Below are 25,447 nucleotides of genomic sequence, written 5' to 3' on the forward strand. Positions count from 1 at the left end.
TTGTTATTGAACATTTTTAAAAAAATTAGAAGAGGGGCCTCGCAAGCATCCATTCAATTGGGCCCCGTAATTCGTAAGGCCGGCCCTGGCAGAAGTTATAAAAGATCCTATTCATTGATCTATGTTATAACAGGTCTATTGAGCAGTGATACTAGAAATAACAGGAATCATATTAATGACGATAGAAATAGCAGACGATGTATGGTGGTGATTTGTCAAAAATGTAATAGTTTCCAGCACTGAAAAGGCTAATAGGCCTGGTTTGATGATTTCTGGTTATACTACAGGTTTTAATCAATGTACGTTAGTCGTTAGATATATTATAAAAGTCAAGTTCCCCTTTCAGACCTTGCGATCTAAAGGGCAGATGAGGTTAAGGTCATCTGTTTCTTTGGCCAACGGTTAACGAGCAGGGTGTCATGTGACCAGTACAACGACCAACCGCCTTTACTTTACCCATCTAACGTCATTTACTCATAAAGAAAGTGCCGGGAGGACGACCCCCCCAAAAAAAAAAAAAAAAAAATCACCATAATTTCATCGGGCAAGCGTTGTCATGACAGAGAAATCAGCCAACGTTTCTCGCCACGCAGGCATGACCGTGTGGTATCAACAAGATGATCCTGCATGAGGCTGACTGTAGGTAAATATGTCACAGAGCAATACAGGAGCCAAAAAAAAAAAAGGGAAATAATCTACTGTGATCCATCCCAGTGGCGTGGAGGGCTCCGGTCCGTCTCAACACATCCCTCCATTCCTATCTCTCCCTAAGGCTATCGTCTTCCCGCCCGAACCCAAGCTGTTGTAGATACGCCTCTACATCGTCAGTCCATCGCATTCGTGGTAGCCTACTTTGTAGGCCTAATAAAGGGAAAACTGTGCTTCTGGCGTCAGGCGTGTCCAGAAAAGACTAGGGTGAATGAAAATAACCCGCAACTGTAATAACTGTAACTGTATCTTGAAGGATCGTTTTTTGTTTTGTTGGAATGAATGAATGATCACCTCTCACAGTAGATTTAACAGCAACACTTTGTTTTAATGTTATCAAAGTTATGTGCAAACATGGACACTTATTTCAGAGCCAAACATACAATAAACATGAACATTAAATAGGATATAATGCATCATTTGATCACATGTCACTGACATATATAGGCCTACAATCACTGGGTACAACACAACATTTCATTTGGTAAAGTTATTTACGTAAATCAATTTATAGTGGATTGGAATACAATTCGTAGCATTGTTAAAAAAAACTCTACAAGTCAAGAACGCAACACGAGCAACTATGGCACGGCACTAAGAAGCAAAGAATATTTGGTTCCTACCAGCAATGAAGAAAATATTTAGTCAAACAGCGTTAACAAGTCAACCATTGGTTGTAAGCCAACCATTTTTTAACAGTCAACCATAGTTTACATGTCAATGCATCAATAACAACATCTTGTGCTTGTTTGAACAAATGCAATTATTTACAAAGCTAAGATAAGAATGTTTACCATTCCTCATGATAATATGTACACAAATATAATAGCAACAACAAATGTATTGCGAATCTTAACGGTTTTAAATTTAATGATAAATAAATCAAACAAAAGCCTACCAATACAACATAAAACTCCGCCATGGCCGGTGCCAAGTCCGGATGATAAAGAAGATTGATCGGGCATGGGACTTGCGACTCCAGCCTGCAAACTCTCAATCGCTACAGACCATGGGTTTGGTTAAGATTACAGCCACTTAAAATGGGTTACAATAGACAGATTATACATTCAGAGTCCCGGAATGTAACTTATTCCCTACAGAAAAAGTTTTAAAATCTTGTAACTTTATCCTAGTAAGTGAATAAATAAATAAACCAAAAACAACGAATATGATATATATATATATATATATATATATATATATATATATATATATATATATATATATATATATATATATATATGTGTGTGTGTGTAAATAAATATACTGAAACATGCTTCTGTTCTAACATACATGAAATGTTATCTAGTCATCAGTTCATTACCATTGCGGTACTGAAGAAACAGATGCCTGTAAGTTTAACAGCCAACGAACAGAACTATGGAATGTTGGATTCATGAATGCGGTCTTAATGAGGACCTCGTTATTGGCGCTTATATCGCTTTACTGTGTTTTGCGCTGAGAACCCGGAGCACTAGCTGTGCTGCTTTTTACCCTCAAAAGTTATAATTAAGTTCGTTTGTTTTTAGCGCATGGTTTTTCTCCTGACTTAAACATATTAACATTTGCTTGTCAATTGAACTCTCTTTTTATTTAATTACAGCGCAACCAAATTTAAATCTAATTTAAATTTATTATTACTAAGAAAACAACAAGACTCTTTCTTACACCGCATGTATTTCCAGTCGTACACCTACGAGATCTCGCACCTCAGCTATGTCACTACGATTTCATATGACGATACTTTCTGACCAGACATCCATTCTTACAGCAATCCTTGTAAGAGCCCTGTAGAGAACCTCAACAATACGTCGGGGCTAACATTCACTAGCAAGAGCGAGAACAAGCAAAATAGAAAAATACTTTTGAAAATGAACAGCTTATCTAAGGGAAAGAACTCCACATATTTAGCCATATCTCTGAATACTGAAGAATTAATTTTCCTTGTCGGTATCAAACAAATTAATTAATTACCAGTAATTAATTGATTGATCTTTTTTCATTGATTCGTGTAATGTCTTCGCTGATAAATAATTGTGCAAAGTTTCAACTTGATCCGAGAATGGGTGTGGGAGAAATAATGTATTCAAACTTTTTACCAGGCAGACAGAGTGAGTTGTTATTATCTTTGTCAAACTAGCTGAAATTTAATGTAATTGGTGTTTTAAAATGAAAAAAAAAAGAGCTATTTGCAACTGATGTTGTAGCAGATTTATGCCAACGCAAAGATTGAAAATAACTATTTAAATAATAATGCCAAATAAAACCAAAACAACGAAATTAACTAAGCAACATTATTTGAAAGTATAGCGTATAAAACATCTACAGTTACCAAAGAGATGGTTTGTAAACTTGAATTACATGAATAACATCCTTAGTGAATATGCTCATATAACATCACAATATAAAACATCATATTATAAATAGATTTAGCAGAGCGTCTTATAATATCATAACAATATAACATTCTATTCGTCGCTTAAGAATACATTCTAAAAATAATACAATAACATTCTAAAAATAATACAATTTGTATGACTTGTAATAAATAGGGCATGATACTGATTGTTATAAGATTTGGTTGATAAAACCACACAATGTATACAGGAGAACAGTTTGTTATTGCGAAAGATAAATAACCAGCCGTTTGAGAGACCAATTGGCTTTATATTTCTAGATTACAAATAATTGTCTTTTCCCCCCTCCTCTGTTTGATAGTAACGAATAATAAAATAGCCAACATCAAAACTCTGAAGAGCACTTCAACTTTGAACTCCGGGATCGAAACGATCTTTGACCTTTGCGAACAGGTGAGACAGGGGCGATTTGGTCTAGAGCGTCTTTGGTCATCCGAGGTTTGTGGCCAAGTATATTCAGAATTGCATCCACTGTTGTACAGAGTTCGCTTTCAAAGTTTTGCATTCTCCTGAAAAAAATTCAACAACAAAATCACTTTATTGCAAAGTTTATATCAACTCTGTTTATCTGTCTGTCTGTCTGTCTGGTAAAAGGTGTGTACACGTTATTTCTCCCACACTCATTCTCGAATCAAAAGGGGGATACCTGGAAGGGGAGTGGCTACCAAAAGTTGAGAAGCCCTGGAATCATAGTTGAACACAGACTACTTAGCAATACTTACTCGTGTAGAGTCACTAGTTTGTTGTCGATGTCATGGTAGGACTGCATACTACTGGGCCCCTGCGGAGACGACAGCGAGGGGGGTTTGTCTATAATCTGAGCGGCGGTCATGGCCGGTTGCTTCCTGGGCTGGCTCCCGCTTGCACCAGCTGAAGATTTGGTCAAGTAAGAAGCTGAACTCATTGCTTGGAAGTTAGTTTTAGCAGGCGGTATTTTCCCGGTTACCTCGCTTAGATCTTTGACTGCTGGTAAAGAGACAAAAACGGAATTTTGGAAACAAAAATATTTCACTCATAGTATTAAATTAGAATACAAATAATAACAAAACATGGAACATTTGATACGTAAGATTTGTTGACCTATTTTAAGATGTTGAAATGTCGCTACATAGACTTATATAGGCTATATATAGTACTCCAGACTGGACACCGGGATATCCAAACGTTACAAAAAATGTAAATTTTTATTAGAAAGTTGGATCAAGGCGTTGTTTTGTAAAGTAGTTAAAAGAAGAGTTGTTGTTTTTTTTCAACCCTAACATATGAAACATATAATTTCATTTTTAGATCTAGATCTAGTAATTGAACATCAAAAATAAGAGTACTCTCGTCTCATAATTATTATTTTGCAATTTTTAGATACATAATCTAGAAAGATCTAGGTTATCAATCTATTTAAACGTAAATAAGATGATTTAAATCAACATGAATTATTTCCATCTAGGATTTTTGAAACATTATCTCAATGGAAACAAACAGAAAATAGCTTTTTTTTGTTTCATATATTTGCGTGAAAATCCGAAAAACTTTGAAAACTAAAGATCTTTAATTTTCTATGACAGAAAAGATTGATTTGGGGGGCGGGGACTCCCCTTAGAGCCTGAAAAAAAAAGAGTTTGCGTACATAAAAATCTATATATGTATAGGTCTGTGAATCGATCTATCGCAGATAAGAATTTATTTCCGGTTTCCAGTCTAGAATAATATATAGGCTAAGTCTATGTGTCGCTATTTAAAACGAAGAGATAAATGTTATTATTGGCGTAGCATATGCAAATCATAGAGTTCTTCTAACCTTGTATCAATGATTGTTTTTTATACAAATTAAGTTTAATAGTGTTCGTCTGATCGCAAAAAGGATTCTCACCTTTATTTATGTTATCAATTAAACACTATTCCATAGACTAAAATCCCTACACTGTTTAAACCTTGGAAGGAAATTAAAAATATAAATACACAGTAATTACTATTTTGCAACCATCATATTCAGAATGCTGTAACTGAAATGTACTTAAACTTTCAGACAGTAGGGGAAAGTAAGGTAATTATATTTAATATACATGTACTCTATTTCTTCGTAAATATGGCAATCTTGTGGATATACTTATAAGATTTAATTAGGTGCATTTTAAGTACATATATTTTGTAAATGGTATGGGCCACAATAAATATCCTATCCAGGGCTTCCTCTTGTTTAAGTACAGCCTTGAGTGCAATCAATGTCTGGTCTTGTGGTTTACGTTACAGAGATCTCATCTTTCTTTGAAAAATCAATGTCTTTTTTTTTTTAAAGTCCCGCTTTTTAAACTCATCGTTTTGACATAACCAGCAACCCATACGAGTCTGATTCACTTGAGAAAGAACAATTTATTTTAACGCATTTAATTCCTTTTCTTACAAAAACGGACCTCGAGGACATATGCTAGTGCCCACGTGGGGGAGGGGTGGGAAATGGAGCTCTGACCTATGTAGCAAATAGTAATCTACCACACCTTTCCCCACAACTCCAACAAACTACAACGTCGAGGTAGATTTACTTGTAGAGCAATACATGTGATGTTACTGTGCGATCAAGATATCTCCGTGACAAGGGACATAACTACAACGCAGAGACTTGCAGAAGTGAATCAATAGATGACGTCACAAGATGAACACTGAACTTTAATTGAATAATTTCTCTTGAGGCCAGGCTAACGTGTAGTTCTCTATTTGATTTCTTTGTAGAGAACTTTATTTTATTTTTTTTTCTTTGTTTCAATCATCTCTCTTTTCTTCACTTCTTTAAGAGGCTTCACTTCTTTTTTTTACCCGGTTTAAACTTCTTTCTTTACGGGATTTTTAAAATTATCAGTGTTGTTTCTTTCAAAGCATTTCTATGTTATACACATTTTCTTTTTCTTTCTTTCCTGTTTGCTTTCTCTTTCTAGAGGCCTTTTTTTTTATACAGCTGCCTGGTCGTGGGGTATGCGCTCTGGACTATCGTCTCGGTGGTCCCGGGTTCAAACTGAACTTCAAACCACTGCTTTTAGTCATATACCAGCGTCCTGGGGGAGGTTTGGACTAGGATGTAGGCCTAATAATCGTCAAATCCAAAACATGTAAAACAAAACAAAAATATGTTTTTGTACTCTTCCTTCTGCGTTTTCGTTGCTCTGTCATACTTACCATTTCTTTCTCTTTTTAAAAAGCTTATATCAAATCACTCTGTCTGTTTGGTAAAAAGTTTGTACACGTTATTTCTCCCCCACCCTATCTCGGATCAAGCTGAAATTTTGCACAATCATTTCTTTTACCTGACAACACATAAAACAATACAAAATTAACAAATTAGTTAATTAACTATTGGCAAAAAGTAATTTTGTTTGGTATCTGGAACAAGGGAAAGAAATTGTAATTGATTGAAGAGGTGGTATAAGCTGAATTAGTCTCCTTTATAGTCTTAGTCTTAGTGAACACCAACCTGAAAATTAGGACGAGACTATAGAAACAATAGATAATTCTACAATCTTCCATGTTCGTAAGCACTCCACCAACAGAGTGGCTACCATGTTGGCTTAAGAAGCCTTAAAAAGCTTCAGCCATGAGCTCGATTTCAGGTCGTTTCCCCTTTTAAACATTTTTAGAACGCTTTTATGTTGTAAGTCTAGATCTATTACAAACTTAATTACACGACTGATCCAAACTAATTGATACAAGCACGCTTAATATGACCTTTTATTTTTGTTTAAAAATATTTTCTTTTTATATTTTCTTGTTCTCTATTCGTTCCATCTTGGTTTATTGATGCAACTTCCTTAATCTACTGCTCTCTTTTCTCTTTCTCCATATTTTCTCCTTCCATATTTGTGTTTTTTTTTCGTAGCCTAGTCCCTCTCTCCGTTTCAACAAGCGAAGTTAAAAATAGCTCTCCCGTGACGTAGACTTCCATGAAGTTATCGAACTGAATGCTAAATACACAGAACAGGCTAAATTGGTCTAATTATTGCGTATACCGCTCAGGCTAGCACACAGGACGGTCTTAACAGCGCGTGAACTGCAAACTACAAGATTATCTCTTTCTTCCTCTCAGTCTCTGAGAATGTGATACGTCAAATTAAAATTTAAAAATTCAGGTCGGAAAAAATAGCCGAAATGAAGTTAAATATTTGAACGTCAAGATCATTGAACTCATGTCATGACTTAACTAGGAGAGAACGAGTTGCTAATCCGGGACGAAAGTTGGATGAATAATTATATGTATATCAGTGGTACTCAAACCAAGGGCGTATCAGGGGACGGGCTGGCTGAGCGGTAAAGCGCTAGGCTTGCAAACCGTGGACCGGGATTCGAATCTTGGTGAAGACTGAGATTTTTAATTTCGGGATCTTTGGGCGCCTCTGAGTCCACTCAGCTCTAAAGGGTACCTGACATTAGTTGGGAAAAAGTAAAGGCGGTTGGTCGTTGTGCTGGCCACATGACGCACACGTTAACCGTAAGCCACAGAAATAGATGACCTTTTCATCATCTGCCCCATAGACCACAAGATCTGATAGGGGAACTTTTTTTTTTTACTTAGGGGGGTATCACTGGCCGCATCGCCTCGAAAAATGGTGAAATTTCAACCGGGTTTTTTCGGGAAGGTAATGGAGCGGCACCTTCGATCACGAATGGAGAGACTAGATGTCACTAGATGGATCTGCGCTTACCTTCTTTGTCTGATGTCTTGAGAAGACTGTCGTCCTCCGCGGTCCTCTCAACACTCAGCTCCACAATCCCGACTCTGGGCTCGTCATTGTCTGTAGAAGTAAATATGGATGCAAGAGTATTACGACACACATTCACAATCTACAACCTATTTACAACCTATCTACACCCTTTTTAAAACCTATCCACACCCTATTTACAACCTATTGATGACCTTTTTATAACCTGTGGACAACCAATTTATAACTTATCCACAACATATCCACAACCTATTGACAACCCATTTACAACATATCTGCAACCTATTTACAAATCACAGTGAATACTGGGATTTGAAATTTAGGATTTTTTAGGAAGCCTCTGAGTTCAACCAACTCTAATGGGTAGCGGACAGCTAGTGAAAGTAAAGGCGTTTGGTCGTTGTGTAGCCCACATGACACACTCGTTGACCGCTGGGCACAGAAACAAATGGCCTTTACATCATCTGCTCTATATAAAGGGCATGGGGGCGTTACTAACAAACTGTTTATAACCTATCTAGCTCATTCCTTATGCTCCCTCCCATGTGGAAGACCTGGTTCTGCTCACTTCATTAATCCATCCCAGTGTCCATCAGTAATGAGGCATTGACCTTGACTTTTTAGTACGTGTTATCTCAATTAATTTAACCAATGTTTCACGATATTTGTACAAATCTATCTGGCAAGCTTCATTTTGTTTTCCTGTGGTGTTTTGTTTCTAGCGAACTCGTCTTTTAGTGTTAGGCCGAAAACGTCTGGGTGCTAGGGACACTATTTTCAAATGGAATTTGTGAAATTAACATACAAAAAACAATAAATATAAAAACACACCAATGATAATGAGCATGACAACAGAATGACTTTACATAGTTCGAATCCAAGGTGTATTTTTGCTTTATGTTCTTTGTTATGTAGTAAATGGTTTAAAATGGGAATTTACCTGACAGCAGATCCAGAGCATCTCGGGATGGCCTCCTGACCTCTGAACCCGCCTGGACACTTCCCATACGTCTTCTCGTTGCCGACGTCCGACTGCCTGAAGATGGGGAGGAAGTCACGTGATAAATGAAAAACTAAGTCTGACCAATAATGGTCAGCATAAATGTTTTTTTTTTTAAATTTTTAAATCTTTGATCCCCAAGAAAAGCTCAAAACTTTTTTTTGTTAACATACACCTACCCATATCTTTCAGCCTATGTCTTTCTCTGCCTCTTCCGCGAGCTCAATGTTCATTTGAACCTCTTCTGTGCCCTTCTATGCCCCCCCCCCATCTTTGTCGAATTTTCGCATTTTGTGCCTCTCTTCTCACTGACTTTCAATTTGTCTGTCTCTGACTCTTTCTCTGACTCTCTATTTTTCTGCTTCTGACACTTTCTTTCTCCGACTCTCTTGATTCTGGCTCTCTCTGAGTCTCTTTCTTTAATTCCGACTCCGTCTTTCTCTGTCTCTTACTATAACTCTCTCTGACTCTGATTCTCTCTCTGACCCTATCTTTCTCTGACTCTCTCTAACTCTCTCACTCTTTTTTTTACACACTTAGCATTTTTCTTCTGCATTTATTTTTATTTTTTTCCCCTATACCAATTATATTGCATAGTTTTCTAGCCAATGAAGTGAGACACTAATGCCCTAGGTTTAGCCATTGAAAGTTGATTTTGAAAATTAGGTAACAGTCTCTCTAAAAAAATGTTTAATTGGGAAACTCTAGAGAACTTGTGCTAATTCATCATTGGTTTTAAGATGACTTGCCCCATATTTTATCATTGGCTACTTACAACTTTCTTTTTCTCCATGTCAAACGTACGACCTACTTTTTCTCCTTGTCAAACTTACGACCTACTTTTTTTCTTCCTGTCAAACGTACGACCTACATTTTCTCCATGTCAAACGTACGACCTACTTGTTTTCTCCCTGTCAAACGTACTTACGTACGATCTACTTTTTCTCACAGTCAAAATTACGAACTGCCTTAGCTGTCAGATGCATGACCTACTTTCACTGACAAACGTACGACCTATTTACTTTTACTGTCCACAAGCATGACCTACTTACTCTCACTGTCAAACGTACGCCTCTTGCACTGAAGCCTCGGTCTTCGCTGTCGGATGAACCTCAGCGTCTCATCGTCCATCTTCATTTTAGCCCTTATTTGCAAGAGAGTTCCCTGAAAAATAGACACGTTTACAAGTGCACATCACATAGAACAGAAACTAAGCCTTCAAAATAAAAGAGTGCAGCTCTGAAGTGATCTTTCCGTATGCTAAGCACGTGATTAGGGCATTAAGGGGAAAGGCAAAATCAAACTCCACTATTACTAGAAAATAATATTTACGTTTTAACAGTGGAAGTTTAATAAAGTGCTTACGATTTTACAGAAGACGTTTTGCTAATCAGACATGAGCCGAGAAAGATCGATAATAATTGTATGTTTTTACGCACTTGCGTGAGCCTTTGATGTTTACGCATATAAACTCACGTTATTGCAGTGAAAATCAACTCTGCAGAATCGAGTTCATCTTGTGTACACGGCTAGATGAAGGAACTCGGCAAAATGCCACCGTGTGTAAGAAACTGAAAAAAAAAAGTCAGCGTGACATCCTGGTCGGGATCGAGTCGAAATGAATGGGTAACGAAATAGACATCGAGGGTTATTCCCACATATGACATATGAAGCAATACAAATGACATTTGAAACTTAATGCACTGGCATTACGCTTGTATAATAAATGCTGTAGCCATAGCTTTGTCAAACACAGTTGATATATATATATATATACATATATATATTATATATATATATATATAACTTTACTACAGACGCAACCTTTGTGTCATGCTCGGTGAGTCCCCGATAACAAACATTACAATGGGTATTATGTCTTATCAGCTAACTCTAGATATAACTTTGTAGAATTTTTGGCAATTACCCAATCACACTTTCTAGTGCATTTTATGGACACTCTAAAGTGCAATTTCAAAGTAGTGTCTAGTGCCCTAAGCATTCTTTAATGGACTTTCTAGGCACTATCATGTGCAGTTTCTGGCACTCTCATGCACACTTTCTAGGAACTCTCTTGTGCACAGCATAGACACTCTCTAATGCACTTTCCTGTCTTTCTCAGGCTAAATTTTAAAGTAATCTCTATTACAGTCTATAAGCCCTATTAAGTGCTACCTCTTGTGCATTTTGTAGGCTCAAAAGTACTTGCTTTCTAGGAACTCTCTTGTGCATTGCATAGACACTCTCTAATGCACTTTCCTGTCTTTCTCAGGCTAAATTTTAAAGTAATCTCTATTGCAGTCTATAAGCCCTATCTAGTGCTACCTCTTGTGCATTTTGTAGGCTCAAAAGTACTTGCTAGCATCAAGGCACTGTTTAGTGCACTCTATTATGCATTTAATAGACATTCTAGTGGACTTTTTACGACACTCTCTAGGCTCTCTCTATTGAGGTAACTAAAGCTAATACATTGAGTCTGTTTTAGTATCATCCTCACATTCACCTATCCCTTAGTCTGTTGAACCGATGGGGCACCATACAAGATCTATCAATCGTTTTTCTCCTTTCCTCTCCATCTTTTGCATTGGGTTGAATTTCATTCAATGACAGGCCTGTCTATTTTCTCATGTTGTCTTCCAATCACTTTTCTGTCTGCCTCTTCTTCTTTTTCCTGGTATTGTTCCTCGGAAGGTTTTTGCGAGCTCTGAGGTGATGTTCATGATTATGAGTGTCATGGTTAATAAAAACTTCTTTCCCGTCCCTGAAACTACAAAAACTACAAAACAATGCCCCGATGTTTACCTTCCTGAGGTTAAAGGTCACTTGAAATTTGGAGAGAAACGAGTCCTCAAACTCCGGGTACGTGTGCAGTATCTCCCTGAGGTCGAGGAGGTCGATCTTGTTGATGTCACAGTACGACAGGGCCCGGACACAGTACATGGACTGACCTTGGAGTGAGTTGTTCTCTTTGATGTCCTCGCCGAAAATGTCGTCCTTACCTGACGAGTAATAATAATAATAATAATGATAATAATAATAATACTAACATCGCCGTACCACTGTCTCATAATTTAAAAAGAAATGAAATAGAAAAACAAAGAAAAATATGGAAAACTAGGCTTGGAGATTAAGCGTTTGTTATCTAAAATAACAATATACCTTATTGTTATATTAACCGAGGGGAGAATAACACCTGATCTCACAGGTACCTTCAAGGCCCATAGGAACATTGTCGTTGCCTGTCAGAGGGCGTTACTGCTGCAGACCTGCCACATCATCAGAAAATTCCTCAGTAGAAACTAATAAAAGGACTACAATGAGTTTTATTTCTCTTTAACGGAACTCGACCCTGGCAGCGCCAGAGAATGACTACTCGTTCGTTTCTAACATAATAATAGTAATCTTTATTATCAATGAGGAAATTTGTCTTACAATGTGTGCATTAAAAATACATTATAACTCTAGAAACAAATATACATTCACACTAGTTTCCCTCAAACGTAACATGGGAAATGTTGACATCAGATCGAACAATTCTATTCAATTACCAGTGTCTGTTTTTGTGATTGGTAACATCTCACAGCCCTGACCCAGAAGGTGTATTTTATTTACTATTTTAAAAATCGTTTTACCTTCTTACGAATGTTTCTCTCGAACAGCTGTCCGAACTGAGTTTGTTTGCTACCAATAACTTTACTAGCAGGCTTTAAGATTTTCTATGGAAAAACTTATTTCAACTCACTTTGTCTGTCTGGTAAAAAGTCTGATTGCGTAGTTTCTCCCACACCCATTCACGGATCAAATTGAAGCTTTAAACAATTTTTCATTAGCGTAGACGTTACAAGAATAAATAAAAAACAACATATAAGTCATTTAATTATTGGTTATTGATTATTTTGTTTGATACCAACGAGGAAAACTAATCCGTTAGTTTTCACAGATATGACTAAATGTGTCGGGTTTTGTCCCCTGAAATATTTGTAGACGTTATTTTTCCCACACCCATTCGCGAATCAAGTTGAAACGTTTTATTTATTGTACATAACAAAACATGAATCAATTAAAAAAATAACCAATTAGTCAATAATTACTAGTAATTAATTATTTTGTTTTGATATCGAAAAAAGGCAATAACTTCTACATTCTTGAGTGATATAGTTGCAAGTGAGGATTTTTATTATTTATTTTTTTGCTTGTTTTAATGTTTAGATTACCATACCTGGCAGCGATATTGAAACTTAAAATAGGCCTTAGTGCAGATGTGAGCAAGGTAAAACATTGCCAGCGCCAACAGTAAAAAAGGTCAATTTTCTTAGAAATCGTAATTTGTGTTGCCCTCTTTGGTAATTTAATAATAATAATAATAATAACAATCTGATCGGTAAGGACACTCCTCCTTATTATAAATACTCTCCACAAGAGGTTCTCGAGTCTACTGAACATCTGCTGTACTGGGATGGGCCTATTCTGACCGACAAAACGGTAGATTTCAATCGCCCGGATCTGCTGTTCATCGATAAAAAAGAAAAAACCGCTACCATTATCGATATCGCCGTACCACTGTCTCATAATTTAAGAAAAACTGAGATAGAAAAACAAAGAAAATATGGGAACCTAGGCTTGGAGATTAAGCGTCTATGGAAATTGTCCAAAATAACAATATACCCCATTGTTATATCAACCGAGGGGATAATAACAACTGACCCCACAGACACCTTCAAGGCCCTTAACATTCCTAGGAACATCTTCGTTGCCTGTCAGAGGGCGGTACTGCTGCAGACCTGCCACATCACCAGAAAATTCCTCAGTGGAAACTGTTAAAGGGACTACGATGAATTTTGTTTCTCTTTAGCGAAACTCGACCCTGGCAGCGCCAGAGAATGACTACTCGTTCATTTCTAACATAATAATAATAATGTTTTAACCTATTTTTGATAATGTTTCAATCTTATTTAGATAATGTTTTAACCTACTTTTGAATGTACAATTTAAAACCTGCTTTTGGTAGCGAATGTTTTAACCTGCTTTTGAGAGGTGTAATCAATCCCCAGGTCGTATCAAGGGACTGGTGTTAATTTCACAATAATTAATGAATTAATTTGTTTAAAAATGGTGTTAAATAATATTTTGAAAGCTTAACTGTGTCTGTAGCGATGCCCGTTAGCTAATAAGTTAAAAGATTATTTTTCATATTGATTGGAATCTTCACATTTCTTAGGGACCCAAAAGTTTTATTATTTTCGTTGATTTAGAAAGTTAACTCAATATCATTTTGAATGAACAATAAAGACTTACCATATACAATTTAAGAATTTATTTTGCAGGTCTGACTATTTCAAGATCGCTGTTCGAAGAGTTTGGTTCAAGTCCTAGTGGTTTGTGTGAGGAATAAAAGTCAACCATATGGTACATAGGAGGCGAGGTGGCTAAGTGACAAAGCGCTTGGGTTTGAATCCTGGTGAAGACTGGGATTTTTAATTTCGGGATTTTTAGGGCACCTCTGAGTCCACCCAACTTTAATGGGTACCTGACATTAGTTGGTTAAAGGATAGCTGCCTGATCGTGCGGTTTGCACGCTGGACTGTCGTTCAGATTTATCGATGGTCCCGGGTTCAAACCCTGCCCGCTACCATCCCCCGTCGTCCTGAGGGAGGTTTGGACTAGGAAGTAATTATCTTCAACTCTGAAGGAACATCCGAAATATGTAAAACATTTTACAAACAAAAGTAAAGGCGATTGGTCGTTGTGCTGGTACCATGACATTCTCGTTAACCGTGGGCTACAGATAACCTATTCATCATCTGACCTATAGACTGCATGGTCTGAATGGGGAACTTTGATTTTGCTTATTATAAGGTACATCGTGTGGTATGCACTCTGGACAGTCGTATTGATGGTCTCGGTTCAAACCATTCCCTTCTCCGGATCCAACTATGTTTGGGCTAGGATAGAATAATCTTCAATTCTGAAGGAACTTCCGATACATGGGAAACTGGAACTCAAGAAAACATTAAGAAACTGGAACAGACACAAAATAGAGCAGTGAGATTCATAACAAACGAATATTCACATTTGACTAGAGTAACACCTTTATTAAAATCACTGAATTTAAAAAAGCCTTCAGGATAGAAGACTTAAAAGTAAAGCAGCAATTATACATAAAACACTGAACCATAATCTTCAAATACAAAATTTAATAAAATATTCAGAAAGACACAAAGATAAAGGCACATTCCTCGTCCCATATGCTAGGACAAATTTGTACAAATATTCCTTCTTTCCTAGTGCTATTAGAGCATGGAATGGGTTGCCTGAGCTAGCCAGGAAAACCAGTGACTTGGCAGAATATAGGTCATTGGTTAATATGCATGACTAAATGCATGACGCGTAGGACGTAATCATCTTCTGTTTTGAAGTAACGTCTGTATTATATAAGATAAGATAAGAAACAAAAATGTCACAGAATCATTAATGCCCTTTGATTGATTCTATAGTGGATACTTTTGGTCAAATTAATGTATAAGGAATATCGTTGTTCTAATTGCACTTATCCATTATAATCATAATCATCCACTCTTCACTCTCTCGTCTGCTAAAATAAGCTACATAACTCCAATCTCAGCTGTAACCGCCATTTTGCCCATTCCACATGAAGCCCAGAAACAGCCAATTTAAAAAAAAAATAAAGTTGGACACTGCCTGATTAAGCCATATTCTTTTAATTTCACGTTCCATTTCACACTGATGCAAAGTTTCAGCAGAGCCGCGGAGCCAGCACATTAACTCGTTTCATCCAGAAAACATTTTCCTGGGAGCAACAGAAGTTGTACATTTTCTTTCCGAGATGTTTTTGATTGCGTCTTTTTAAGGTGCTCGTCAGTAATGTGCTCTTTAGAATGTCTTAAAATAGTTGGAAAAATCTCATGCTCCGTTTTGTTTTCTTCAATGTCAAACAGTTACGTCATTTGGCAAATTTCTTATTGTCCTCAATTAGATGCATCTTGCATTTTAAATCACAGCCTAACAGAGGCGTAGCTAGGGTGGGGGAGGGAGGCGGAGACTTTGAAATTCCCCCGGAGCCCCACTCGAGGGGGCCCCAAAATGAGTGTTTTTTTACATTAAATATTAAATATTACGCAAAATACAAGGGCTCCCAAAGAGGTCAAGCCCATTCCCCCGCTCCCAAATGATGGCTAATTCCTAGCTACGTCACTGGAGCCTAATCCATTTTTTTTTGGTCAAAGTAAGTTAGATACATGAATTACAAATACAGACAATGTGTTCGCATTGGAAGCAGGAGTCAGTGGTTGATATGAAGTTGGAGACACCGTGTGTAGGTGGAGCCAGTGATTTATATTAAGCGGGAGCAAGTGATTGATATGATGCTGCAGCCAATGATTGATATAAAGCTAAAGCCAGAGATATATATCAAATAGAAGTCACCCAATCTAAAAATATTATAAGCAAGATTTAAACAATGAATTCTCGCTTCTAATTTTTGGAGGAGGGAGGTAATACGTAGTAAAAGGTTAAATGGGGAAACAGTAATTCCAATTAAAACTAGACTTTCTGGTCTACTTGACAAAACGGATGCTATCACACTAGACGGATATTACTTTTAGTCGTACGGACACCAAAGAGGAACCAATCACAAAATGTCTTTTTTTTTACTATTCATCTTACGAGACACTCGTAAAACACTCGCAAAAATAAAAATAATAGAGTATATGGACTATCTAGATATGTCATTATACAATTACACTCAATGCTAAAATCATTCCTTTTTTTTTACTGTATACGTTCAAAAACAGGATTCGCGGTGGCAGAGGAGGTAAAGCGCTTGGCTTCCGAACACAGGGTTTTCTGGGTTTGAATCATGTCGAAGACTGGGATTTTTAAATTTCGGATTATTTGGGCGTCTCTGAGTCAGCCCATCCCGAAGGGGGTACCTAACATTAGTTGGGGAAAAGTAAAGGCGGTTGGTCGTAGTGCTGTTCATATGACCTCATAGTTAACGGTGGGCAGCAGAAACAGATGACCTTTACATCATAAGTCGCAAGGTCTGAAAGGCGAACTTTTCAACTATCCAAACCTAGTAGTGCGCTACAAGACGAGCAACTTTGCTAGCATTTTAAAATTGTGAATTTCGTTGGCGTGGAAGACCTTATCTTGCAACGAAACGAAATATTGGATTGCCTTTCATAAAAATGGATATTAAATTTAATGTTTTGTTTTGTTAAAAAATCACCGTTGATTAGCGAAAGATTTTATGCTTCACTTTCAGTTTTCTTACCTAAATTAGGAAATCGCAAATTTTAAAATAGTGTAAAAAACAAAACAAAACGAAACAGTTTGCTCTCAAATATTTTTCTTGAACATCACGTGACTGTTAGTCTGTCAATAGTTGTGTTAAAAATTGTTTTGCTGTTGACCTCGTTATGTTAGCGAGCCGAAGTTCAAGGACGCTACGAAAGTGGGAAGAAGAGCAGTGTCAATGACCTGGAAATGATGGGAGTTGAAATCCGCCAGTTTTTGTTCTTGTTTCCAGCATAAACAGGTAAAGCAGGCGGGGCCGAATTTAGACTTGAAAAGGCCCAAAGTTATTTGAAATATAGGGCCCTGAAAACATTATGTCATTGCTAAAGTTGATTTGTAAGTATCTTGACTCTAAAGGGTTAAACTGGTATGGAATTATAGCCTATAGTTAATATATACAATTAAGTATATATATAGTGAAATAACAAATTTTAAAAAATCATTGTTAATAATAAAAAAAAATGGGGCCCCTGTTTTATTGGAGGTCTTAAACTATATTCAAATTTGATTAGAGTAGCACCATTAGTAAAATCACTAAACTTCGGGACAGAAGAATAAAAAGTACAGTAGCTATAGCCTAATACATAAAACATTGAACCAAAATTTATTTACAAATAGAAAAACAAAACCTAATGAAATGTTCATAAAGACACAAATATAGATGCACATTTCTTATTCCATACGTTAGAACCATAGTCATAAATAAATATAGACTGGCCGATTAAAGAGTTTTATGAAACGAAAATTTGTGACTTGCAATTTTGTGTACTTTATTATACAGCATTTATGAGCAGTATAAAAGTTAAGTATTCATATCTATTTCAGCCATAACCTATATAAGTATTCACTAGTGTTTTGTTTAATCTCTAAGAATGAAGATCATGCAACTTTTTATAATTCGGAAATCCGAATACAATAGATATACATGTTTTCAAGTTACATGAAGTTACTTCCTTCGGCCAGTCTATATTTATATATGTCTAAGTCTATGGTTAGAACAAATTTGTACAAGTGCTCCTCCTTCCGTAGCGCTATTAGAGAATGGAATGCGTTGCCTGAATCAGACAGGAAAATCAACGACTTACCAGAGCTAAAGTCATTAATTAACATGCATGACTAAATTGACACGTGAAATGCTTAGGACGTAACTTATTTTCTTTTTCGAAGTAACGTCTGTAACTTATAAAGTAAGACAAGAATCTATAAAAAGTATTTCACTGTCTAAAGCAAAATTATATTTGTTTGTCCTTAAAAAAAATGCAAAAATAAATACCTAACAAACAAACTAAAAAAACAAGAAGATCAAAACAAAGAAACAAACAAGCAAATCGGTATTACATCAGGATGACGGATGAGTTGTAAGAATTTATGTATTTATAAAACACCAATACATACACGGGCACGTAGCTTGCCTAAGGACTTCTCCTACGAACCCTTGGCGCCCCGCCCCTGAATCAAATGAAACACCGAGTCGAGGAAAAGCTAAGAGGAAAGAGGGAGAGGTCTACTCCAGACTAGTATCGGATAAAATATTCTCCTCACTAGCAATGTCCTGGGGGCGCTTTCCTCTTTAGACGCTCACTTTCAACAGTCAGTTAAAAGGTCAAGTGGCTATCGGCCACGTCTCCGTAGTTATTTTCTGGCCCTTTTCAGCCGGACAGGAGAGTTTCCTCCCCCCTTTTTAAAAGTTTGCCTTGCATTGGTTACTTCCCTTGACTAGAGTGAAATTGGATGGGGGAAAACACACCAAACACACACACACACACATAAATAAATTTATAAACACACACACATACACAAACATACAAAAACACAGACACACAAAAATACACACTACATAAATACATAGAAAATGCATACATACACACGTATATATATATATATATATATATATATATATATATATATATATATATATATATATATATATATATATATATATATATACAGAGAGAGAGAGGGAGAGAGAGAGAAAGAGAGATAGATAGATAGATAAATAGATAGATATAGATATATACACATATATATATATATAGATTAAAGATATATAGATATATTAGAAATTTTATTGACGGTCATTGACTTATAGCACCTAACTGCTGGCAGACAACTAAACCACTGTAGACGTATTAGATTTTAACTTGTAAAATTTGAAATAACTTGAATCACTTCTTGGTGAACAATATTAAATAGAACATTTATTACAATACAGATGAAATGAAATACATGTAGTCTGATGTATTAGACCTAAGTAATACTATAAAATGGTATTCTGAACGAAATCTAGCTCATTACAAAAACACGTCTTCTCACTCTGGCAATCTGTAGTCGTCTGTCCTATCCAAGACAGCTGACGACAATGCCGCTTATCTTGCATCATTTACACTGCATAGCTAGCCTTTTCACACCGTCACCATAGAAACACAAACACAAAGTCCATACCAAAAAAAAAACAACTTTGGGGGGGGGGGGTGGAAAGCCACCAGAAGAAACAACAAGAATAATAAAGAAAACAAATGAAAGGAGAGACAAAAGGGAGAGAGAGAGATAACAAGAATTATAGAGATAGAGAGAGAGAGAGAGAGAGTGAGAGAGAGAGAGAGAGAGAGAGAGAGAGAGAGAGAGAGAGTGAGTGAGTGAGTGAGAGAGAGGAGATACAAAAGGGAGAAAGAGAGATAACAAGAGTTATAGAGATAGAGAGAGAGAGAGAGTGAGAGAGAGAGAGAGAGCGAGTGAGTGAGTGAGTGAGTGAGTGAGAGGAGATACAAAAGGGAGAAAGAGAGATAACAAGAGTTATAGAGACAGAGAGAGAGAGAGTGCGAGTGAGAGTGTGAGAGAGGGAGTAAGAGAGAGAGAGAGAGTGAGAGGATAGACCAAAGGGAGAAAGAGAGATAACAAGACTTATAGAGATAGAGAGAGTGAGAGAGAGATAGAGAGAGAGCAGTGAGTTTGTTTCATTAAAACGTACCTAATATCGCCATGACTGTATCATCTTTGAGAATCTCTATAGAACCTCTGGCGATGAAGTAGAGAGCTGTCAGGATGTCACCTGGATGGACCAGTGTATCGCCAGGTGGAGCGTGCGTAGACTTAAACTTAGTCGATAATACTCGAAGGCATCCTTAGAGACGGAGAAATAAGACACAGCTGTTAACTAAACAAACAAGTTTATAATGAGTTTTACGTAAGACTCGTTTACAAAACAAGGCCAAAACATGGAGAGGAATAGCGCACACACACACACGCACACAAACAAGCAAAGTATATGAAAAATATACCCCTCCCAAAAGAGATCATCTAGGGAAAAGAACTCCCTATTTATAGCAAATCTCTCAATAATATAAGATTAGATTTTTTCTCTATCAAACGAATCTGAAAAATTACCACTATTTAATTAACTGAATGGTTAATTTTTTAAAATTGATTCATGTTTAGTCAGGAACAGTGAATAAATTGCGCACAGTCTCTGCTTGATCCGAGAATGGGAAGTGGGAGAAATAGCGTGTCCAGAATGTGTACCAGACAGAGTTGATATAAGCTTTGCAATAAACACAATAACTACGCGCGTTTAAAGGAAAAAAATACTTACAGAGTATAAAGTAACACATTCGCTTTATGCACTAAAAATAACTGCTGCATTTTTTATGCTGCCATTTTGTGAATGGAAATTGGGACATAGCTATGTTTGTGAAGCATTATTGCATATCTAATAAAAAATTTACTTTCTGTGGGTTAAACTGTTGAGGCTGCGGAAGGACATCCCAGCCTCGTTCTGAACTTAGGCTCACATTATACAATTTCCATCCAATTCTAGGTTAGAAGCTTTTCCAAAACTTTTTATTTTGTTTCGTTGAAAGCTCAAGTATTTGTACAAATAACTGTTAATTGGCGCCATTGAAAACAACAACTCATATAAATAAGAAAAAGAACAAATAAATAAATAAAAAAAACAACAAATGGTTGCCATGACAAAGAAAAAACAACAGTGCTCAATTTGGTGTCAGAAGTAAGGTCGTTTGTGCAAGTCGGGCAGAGACATAACAAGGATTCAAAATATTAGGAAAACAAATTACTTAATGATGGTAAATAAGAAGAATCTCACGTCAACATCCCCCCCCCCTCCCAAAGGGCTTGCAACTTGCAACAAACAGACGCTCAATGACAGGTTGCAATATATTACGTGAATGGCATCCATTCATCAACACTCAACAAAAACAACAACAAACAAGATAAAGATACAAAATAACAATCATAAAAAGAAACAGCACAAATTGATGGTGTCAAGAAATGCGGATCGATACTGTTGACGAATACAAATATCATTGACACGATCCCATTCCCACTACAGGATCACCCGAGCGAATCTTGTACTAGTATCGATTTCATTTTAAAAGATATGATACCAAAGCATTGATGTTCTCTCCTGTTACTATAATTATATTATTATTTGAACTCATGACATGCCGGTAGTTTCCATGTTTGTAAACACACACGCACACGAGAGTTTCCGTGTTTGCAAAAACACACCCACACCCGCACGAGAGTTACCATGTTTGCAAACACACACACACTATAAGAGAGTTTTTTTTTTTTTTCAGAAAACATTTGTATGCCACGCCAGAATTCGTTTTTGAAACTAAGGACGTCATCAGCTCAAGTTTTCCAAATGTGACGTAAGCGTTGGGCTGTTGTCATAGAGAGCGTGGCACATTTGTTTTTGTGCCCCCCCTCCTCCAACATCTCTTCTTATCAACTATTTCTAGAACTACTTATGACAACACCTGAAGCATGTTTGTAGACCTGCCTGTCTGATGTACGACACGAATGATGGACTATCTAGGATAAAATACCAGCAAGGGCAGAAATAAATAAATAAATACTTGGAGCGATAGGGTGCAAGCCGCTCTGTCATGGCACTTAGATGGCAGGGGGCGGGCCTTGTTCGTTGGGTGTTAGTTGTGGTGGTGATTAAGAGAAAACAATTTTTTTTTTGAGTTTTGCCTAACAGTCATTTACCTGGACTTGCTCCTTTGAACGCGTTACAATTCTGTAACAAATTTCTATTGAGATGGAGACAAATGTCAGCCTGTAGACATTCTGGAAAACCTTTGAGAACCTGATGAAATACACAAAGGTGGTATGAAATAAGCAGAATAAAAACAAAAACTTAAGGCATGGAAACTCGTTCTATAAGAATCTAGTGAAACATCATCTATTCATACAACTTGAGACTATATCTGGATTAGTTTGAGATCATAGTTATCTTTTTATCTCTACTCTTTATGGTATAAGGTTAAACATATTCTTTATAAAATAAAAAATTGAGTGTTAAGTATCAAGTCAAACCATAACGTCTCGTATCAAGTCAAACCATACCGTCTTGTATCAAGTCAAACCATACCGTCTCGTATCAAGTCAAACCATACCGTCTCGTATCAAGTCAAACCATACCGTCTCGTATCAAGTCAAACCATAACGTCTCGTATCAAGTCAAAACATATCGTCTCATATCAAGTCAAACCATAACGTCTCATATCAAGTCAAACCATAACGTCTCGTATCAAGTCAAACCATACCGTCTCGTATCAAGTCAAACCATAACGTCTCATATCAAGTCAAACCATAACGTCTCGTATCAAGTCAAACCATACCGTCTCGTATCAAGTCAAACCATAACGTCTCATATCAAGTCAAACCATAACGTCTCATATCAAGTCAAACCATAACGTCTCGTATCAAGTCAAACCATAACGTCTCATATCAAGTCAAACCATAACGTCTCATATCAAGTCAAAACATACCGTCTCATATCAAGTCAAACCATACCGTCTCATATCAAGTCAAACCATAACGTCTCATATCAAGTCAAACCATAACGTCTCATATCAAGTCAAACCATAACGTCTCGTATCAAGTCAAACCATAACGTCTCGTATCAAGTCAAACCATAACGTCTCGTATCAAGTCAAACCATAACGTCTCATATCAAGTCAAACCATAACGTCTCGTATCAAGTCAAACCATAACGTCTCATATCAAGTCAAACCATACCGTCTCGTATCAAGTCAAACCATAACGTCTCATATCAAGTCAAACCATAACGTCTCATATCAAGTCAAACCATAACGTCTCGTATCAGGTCAAACCATAACGTCTCATATCAAGTCAAACCATAACGTCTCATATCAAGTAAACCATAACGTCTCGTATCAAGTCAAACATAACGTCTCGTATCAAGTCAAACATAACGTCGTAGCACACAGAACAAGAATCTTAGTACAATAACGACTTCTACATTTTTACACACATGTAGTTACACAAATTAAAAAGGATTAAAGATGGCTTTATCTCTATTAAGGTTTTATAATTTATCAGTATTATCAGTTGGCACACTTCCATGATGTTCACTTTAATAAAAGCACGAAAGACTATGGCACTGTGTTGTTAACAAAGTTCACATATTTACATATCAATGTTTTCAGTTTTCTTATATTTACGAAAACAAATCCTCAGTGCCATCAACATTCAACATAATATAATCTCATTATCCCATCATGATCTCTAGATTTCAAACGCAATCTCAATTTCACAATACACTCTCAAGATCACAAACATAATCTCAATATCCTCAATGCCAAATATAATCGCAATATCTCCATACACACTCAGGATCCCCAAATATAATCTCAATATCTCCATACATACTCCGGATCCCAAAAATAATGTCAATATCCTCAAGATCCCAAATATAATCTCATTATCCCAATACAATCTCAATATCCTCAAACTCGATATCCCAGAAAAAACCTCAAAAGCTAATTGGATCTGAGAAGAAACCCAAACTACACCACGTTTAAAGACTTAGACCCAAGTATTTTTTTTTGTTTCATTTGCTTTATTTATCTGTCAGTCGATATCCAGAGATACCATCGATCCCATTCCTAGATCAGCTGAGCGGGTATGTACTATGTACACTTGAGATTGATTTCTCCCAGCTATAATCGATTCACCACAAATTAAGTCTATCGGTTATGTCAGCCTATCATGAACTTTAGCGAAAGAAAAGAAGCAAAAAAAAAAAAAAAAGTTGTTACGTTCAGTTAAAACGATTGAACTAAGAATCTGTTATGTCACAGCCACTGAAACTCAAAGTAAGATGTATTTGCAGTTGGCAAGTAAGGTTTATTTTTAAACTTGAAAGGTCGAGTCAACGATCATTTATCTTCTGACCGTGTTCGCGCGTTTTTTTTTTTAGAGGGCGATTGCATGAAACGAATGATTTTTTGTTGTTGGAAAATGACGCTAATAGGCTTCACCAGCAATCTTCACAAGTTTTAGATATGAAGAGAATTTATGTTACAATTATGGGATGTAAGATTTGAATATTTAAGAGCTAAAATTATTTAACATTAGGTTTGATGAACTCAATCAAGAACATCCTAAAGATTCCAAAGTTCTAAATTCCAGGCAAAGCTATTTACCACTTGACCACTACGCCCCCTAAGTATCTCAATAAGCCCAAAAGGTATCTATCTATCTATCTATCTATCTATCTATCTATCTATCTATCTATCTATCTATCTATCTATCTATCTATCTATCTATCTATCTATCTATCTATCTATCTATCTACCTATCTATCTATCTATCTCATTTTTACAAAGCTTTTATCAACTGACTATGTCTGTCTGTCGGGTAAAAAGTTTGTGCACACCCAACCTCGGATCAAGATGAAATTTTGCACAAATATTTATTTTACTTGACTAAACAGGAATCAACAAAAAAATTAACAAATTAGTCAATTACCTACTGGTAAATTATTACTTTGTTTGTCATCACGAACAAGGGAAAGATATAGCACTTGATTGATAATGTGATATAATTATCCCCATTTGTACTTTGTAGGTCGGCTCTTTTAAGTTTGTAACTAACAATAGATAACTATAAAACCTTCTATTATCATAAGCGCTTCTATGGCATAATGTACTGGCCTAAAAGGAGCTGAGGAGGCTTGAACTCACATGGTCCAATACAGATCATTCACTTTTTTTTAATACATGCATTTTAAAAAGCGATCACCCAGACATTCCCTCTTTCTTCTCCACTACTTTCTAATTGGTCCAGAGAAGTGATAGGATCATAACTTATTGAGAAAGCCTAAAGCGTGAAATAGCGCTAAACAACAACAACAAAAAAAAACAATTGGTAAAACTATTTCTAATCGCACAGATTTGTTGTTGCTGGTCTAGATCTATTACAAATTGAATGACATATCAAGATCCAAACTAATGGATACAACTACG

General features: G+C 36.5%; 1 protein-coding gene across 1 annotated transcript in view; it reads right to left on the reverse strand.

Moving 5' to 3' along the window:
• Positions 1-1,945: 1,945 nt before the first annotated feature.
• LOC106077982 (potassium voltage-gated channel subfamily H member 6-like) overlaps positions 1,946-25,447 on the reverse strand; it is a 383,405-nt gene continuing 359,903 nt past the window's right edge. The window contains exons 14-21 of the mRNA XM_056016650.1: positions 22,161-22,260; positions 20,113-20,265; positions 11,631-11,827; positions 9,881-9,992; positions 8,769-8,864; positions 7,811-7,900; positions 3,848-4,091; positions 1,946-3,634 (exon numbers count right to left, since the gene is read on the reverse strand). Coding sequence (XP_055872625.1) covers positions 3,451-3,634; positions 3,848-4,091; positions 7,811-7,900; positions 8,769-8,864; positions 9,881-9,992; positions 11,631-11,827; positions 20,113-20,265; positions 22,161-22,260 — 1,176 coding nt within the window. The 3' untranslated portion in view covers positions 1,946-3,450. The remainder of the gene's footprint in view (positions 3,635-3,847; positions 4,092-7,810; positions 7,901-8,768; positions 8,865-9,880; positions 9,993-11,630; positions 11,828-20,112; positions 20,266-22,160; positions 22,261-25,447) is intronic.

This window comes from Biomphalaria glabrata, chromosome 18 (genome assembly GCF_947242115.1).
Source record: "Biomphalaria glabrata chromosome 18, xgBioGlab47.1, whole genome shotgun sequence".
Classification (NCBI taxonomy): domain Eukaryota; kingdom Metazoa; phylum Mollusca; class Gastropoda; family Planorbidae; genus Biomphalaria; species Biomphalaria glabrata.